This window comes from Argentina silus (genome assembly GCF_951799395.1).
Source record: "Argentina silus genome assembly, chromosome: 10".
Classification (NCBI taxonomy): Eukaryota; Metazoa; Chordata; class Actinopteri; order Argentiniformes; family Argentinidae; genus Argentina; species Argentina silus.
Window position 1 is genome coordinate 1,143,108 of NC_139664.1, and position 5,000 is coordinate 1,148,107.

General features: G+C 54.2%; 1 protein-coding gene across 1 annotated transcript in view; it reads left to right on the plus strand.

Moving 5' to 3' along the window:
- kcnn4 (potassium intermediate/small conductance calcium-activated channel, subfamily N, member 4) overlaps positions 1–5,000 on the plus strand; it is a gene marked incomplete at its 5' end in the record, with an annotated part of 28,245 nt that overhangs the window by 10,041 nt on the left and 13,204 nt on the right. The window contains 2 exons of the mRNA XM_083678540.1: positions 1,169–1,665; positions 4,438–4,573. Coding sequence (XP_083534666.1) covers positions 1,169–1,665; positions 4,438–4,573 — 633 coding nt within the window. The remainder of the gene's footprint in view (positions 1–1,168; positions 1,666–4,437; positions 4,574–5,000) is intronic.

Consider the following 5,000-nt stretch of genomic DNA (forward strand, 5'->3'; position numbering starts at 1 on the left):
TACAGGTCAAAGTTCACAGTAGGACATGTACCACATGATCCAAGCACAGTGTTAGCCTATGTGCTCTAAGTAGCTCTGTTGCTAAGACCACTGTGCACAGACACTGTGTTCCTCTGTCTGTCTCTCTGTCTGTGTCTTTGTCTGTGTCTCTCTCTGGCCAGAGAGGGAGGGGGCCCGGTCAGCTGGTCAACCCTGATCGCATGGGTTAGCTTCGCCTGAGACCTTTCAGACTTTAGCTCAGTGTGCTTAATGTGACCGAGTTAGGGTTTGAACCTGGGTCTCTCATGTGGATGAAATGCGCATGAAAGCAGGCATGGGTCAGTCTTATCTTCACAGGTATAAAGTGATATCTGTGAGGTCTTCCATGGTATTGAGTTAGTAGATAGTATTGAGTTAGTAGATAGTATTGCATTTGCTTAAGCCTTGTAGACAGAGTTGAGTTTACAATCATTGAGTTTCCTGATCGTATTGAGATTGCTGATTGACAGGGGTAGATTTATGATCATAATGTTTGCCGATCATATGGAGTCACAGATCTGGTGGGTCTGGTGTATTATTTCCATGGAGTTGTGAGTCAGAGAGGGCTTATCTCACCCTCAGACAGGCAGGCGGGTACAGTGTCTGCTGGGGTGGGTCCATGTTTACCCGGGAGCTCCTTCTTCTCAAACAGAACCAGATGAATCATCCGGTCCCCGTCCCTTAGTCGTCCCCCGTCACACCTTTAATACTTTAATACATCATCAGAACTTCCTCAGAAGGATCAGATGACCAATCCTCTGTTGACACTTCTCCTTTCCCCTCGCTCTCTCTGATTCTCTTTCTGTCTCCCTTTCTCCCTTTCTCTCTCTCTCTCTCTCTCTCTCTCTCTCTCTCTCTCTCTCTCTCTCTCTCTCTCTCTCTCTCTCACTCCCACTTTCTCCTCCATCCATCTCTCTTCTCTCCCCCTCTCCTCTCTCCCCTCCTCCTTCTCCCCCCTCTCCTCTCTCCCCTACTCCCTCTCCCCCTCTCTTCTCTCCCCCTCTCCTCTCTCCCCTCCTCCTTCTCCCTCCTCCCTCCTCCCTCCTCCCACTCCCCCTCTCCTCTCTCCCCTCCTCCCTCTCCCCCTCTCCTCTCTCCCCCTCTCCTCTCTCCCCTCCTCTCTCCCCCTCCTCCCTCTCCCCTTCTTCAGCTCTTCATCATCGACCACAACCAGGTAGACTGGCGCATCGCCATGACGACCCACCGGCTGCTGGGCATCTCCCTGGAACTGCTGGTGTGTGCCATCCACCCCGTGGGCACCTACTGGGAGGTGGGCACGCCCGCCACCTCCACCCCCCTCCCTATCGCGACCCCCCGGGAGGGTTCGGCCTCCCTCGGGTCGGAGGTCAACAACTCGTCGGCGCCGCTGTGCGTGTCCTCCCGCCACGGGGAGGCGCTGTTGGACACGGAGCTGCTGCTGTCGGCGCTGATGTTCCTGCGCATCTACCTGGTCCACAGGGCCATCCTGCTGCACAGCAAGGTGCTCCTCAGCGCCTCCTACAGGAGCATCGGCTCATTGAACAACATCAACTTTACCTTCCGCTTCGTGCTCAAGGTGCTGATGAACAAGTACCCGGCCCGGACGCTGCTGGTCTTCATCCTCTTCTTCTGGCTCTGCGCCTCCTGGATGCTCACGCTCTGTGAGAGGTAGGGGAGAGAGAGACACACACACACACGTACACACGGATACAGATGGAGACACACACACACAGACACACACACACACACACACACACATACACACACACATGCATGCATGCATGCATACAGACGGAGACACAGACACACACATGTACACACACACACACACATGCATACAGATGGAGACACAAACACAACACACACACACACACACACACACACACACACACACTCACAAACACACCACACACACACACACACACACACACACACACACACACACACACACACACACACACACACACACACACTATCACGCACCAGTTTGGCTTACACTCCTTTTTGCTACATACAGACATGTGCATGCCAGGTCTACCCCCCCCCCCCCACCCCCCCCACCCACACACACACACACACACACACACACACACACACACACACACACACACACACACACCATTTATTAGAAACAGATTCGCAGTCGACCACTCTACCTCAAATCTGATGGTCAATTTGACTTGCCTGTTTCGGAAAAGATGTCTAATAACAGATTGAGTGATAATAGTTTTCTAATAACAGATTGAGTGATAATAATTTTCTGTTCTGACAGAATACCTAGCCAGTGTGTGTGTGCACGGTGTGGCTGAGTTTGTCTGCTGTTGTTGAACGTGTGTGTGCAGGCGCTGAATTTTTGGTTTGATTATAGCAATGGTATTCTAAAACAATTCTGACTGCCAACAAAACTATGGCTTTCAGTCTGAGTTTGCCAAAGTCTGCACATTAAAGGGGTAATCCGGTCTTCTCTGCCACTGAGGGAAGGGGCTGGGGAGGGTTAGGGTTAGGGTTAGGGGCTGGGGAGGGTTGGGGTTAGGGTTAGGGTTAGGGGAGGGTTAGGGTTAGGGGCTGGGGAGGGTTAGGGGCTGGGGAGGGTTAGGGTTAGGGTTAGGGTTAGGGGCTGGGGAGGGTTAGGGTTAGGGGCTGGGGAGGGTTAGGGTTAAGGTCAGGGTTAGGGGCTGGGGAGGGTTAGGGTTAGGGTTAGGGTTAGGGGCTGGGGAGGGTTAGGGTTAGGGCTAGGGTTAGGGGCTGGGGAGGGTTAGGGTTAGGGTTAGGGGCTGGGGAGGGTTAGGGTTAGGGCTAGGGTTAGGGGCTGGGGAGGGTTAGGGTTAGGGTTAGGGTTAGGGGCTGGGGAGGGTTAGGGTTAGGGGCTGGGGAGGGTTAGGGTTAGGGGCTGGGGAGGGTTAGGGTTAAGGTCAGGGTTAGGGGCTGGGGAGGGTTAGGGTTAGGGCTAGGGTTAGGGGCTGGGGAGGGTTAGGGTTAGGGTTAGGGGCTGGGGAGGGTTAGGGTTAGGGCTAGGGTTAGGGGCTGGGGAGGGTTAGGGTTAGGGTTAGGGTTAGGGGCTGGGGAGGGTTAGGGTTAGGGTTAGGGGCTGGGGAGGGTTAGGGTTAGGGTTAGGGGAGGGTTAGGGTTAGGGTTAGGCGAGGGTTAGGGGAGGGTTAGGGTTAGGGTTAGGGGAGGGTTAGGGTTACGGGAGGGTTAGGGTTAGGGGAGGGTTAGGGTTAGGGTTAGGGGAGGGTTAGGGTTACGGGAGGGTTAGGGTTAGGGGAGGGTTAGGGTTAGGGTTAGGGGAGGGTTAGGGTTAGGGGAGGGTTAGGGTTACGGGAGGGTTAGGGTTAGGGGAGGGTTAGGGTTAGGGTTAGGGGAGGGTTAGGGTTAGGGTTAGGGGAGGGTTAGGGTTAGGGGAGGGTTAGGGTTAGGGTTAGGGGAGGGTTAGGGTTAGGGTTAGGGGAGGGTTAGGGTTAGGGGAGGGTTAGGGTTAGGGTTAGGGGAGGGTTAGGGTTAGGGTTAGGGGAGGGTTAGGGTTAGGGGAGGGTTAGGGTTAGGGGAGGGTTAGGGTTAGGGTTAGGGGAGGGTTAGGGTTAGGGGAGGGTTAGGGTTAGGGGAGGGTTAGGGTTAGGGTTAGGGGAGGGTTAGGGTTAGGGGAGGGTTAGGGTTAGGGGAGGGTTAGGGTTAGGGTTAGGGGAGGGTTAGGGTTACGGGAGGGTTAGGGTTAGGGGAGGGTTAGGGTTAGGGTTAGGGTTAGGGTTAGGGGAGGGTTAGGGTTAGGGTTAGGGTTAGGGGAGGGTTAGGGTTAGGGGAGGGTTAGGGTTAGGGTTAGGGTTAGGGGAGGGTTAGGGTTAGGGTTAGGGTTAGGGTTAGGGGAGGGTTAGGGTTAGGGGAGGGTTAGGGTTAGGGTTAGGGTTAGGGGAGGGTTAGGGTTAGGGGAGGGTTAGGGTTAGGGTTAGGGTTAGGGGCTGGGGAAATGTAACTATTCTCAAATTCATAGACGAAGGACTGACCATCCATGTTTTGAAGCAATACAGTGTTTGTTTACAATTACATTGTTTACAGACAATGGAATAGACAATGGGTTCTGACGGGTAAGACAGTTGGACTAAGCTCATGAGGCATCTATAAGTCATGTTCTTCAAGAATCAATGGCTATATATAATTAAGTAAAACAAAATGTGTGTACCAATCCCAGATTGCCAGCTGGTGGAGGTAGACATCGGAGGACGTGCTCATTGAACGGAATGGCATGTGTGTTTGATGCCATTCCTCATTCCATTTCATGCATTACAATGAGCCCGTCCTCCGATTTCTACCTCCACTGGCCTCCCCTGCTCTAGCTCTGTGTGACAGTGATCTCATGGTATAATACAACATAACATCTATAGCCTTGTATGCCATTTAATGCATACAATCTGTGTTCTGAGCTTGTCTCTCTGACGCCCCCTGTAGGCAGACCCAGGAGATGACGGGCCGCATGGACACCGCTCTCTGGCTCATCGCCATCACCTTCCTCACCGTTGGTTACGGGGACGTGTCACCCAAGACCAGCTGTGGCAAAGTGGTCTGTCTGCTCACCGGCGTCATGGTAACTATTATGGGGTGGGGGAGAGGGAGGGATGGAGGGATGGGGGAGAGGGAGAGATGGGGGGATGGGGGAGAGTGAGGGATAAGAGAGAGGGAGGGATGGAGGGATGGGGGACAGGGAGGGATGGAGGAGAGGGAGGGATAGAGGGATGGGGGAGATGGAGAGATGAGGGAGAGGGATGGAGGGATGGGGGAGAGTGAGGGATAAGAGAGAGGGAGGGATGGAGGGATGGAGGAGAGGGAGGGATGGAGGGATGGGGGACAGGGAGGGATGGAGGAGAGGGAGGGATAGAGGGATGGGGGAGATGGAGAGATGAGGGAGAGGGATGGAGGGATGGGGGAGATGTAGGGATGGGGAGAGGGAGGGATGGGGGAGATGTAGGGATGGGGGAGGTAAAGCTTGTATCCAACCTGGGTTGCTTCCCTAT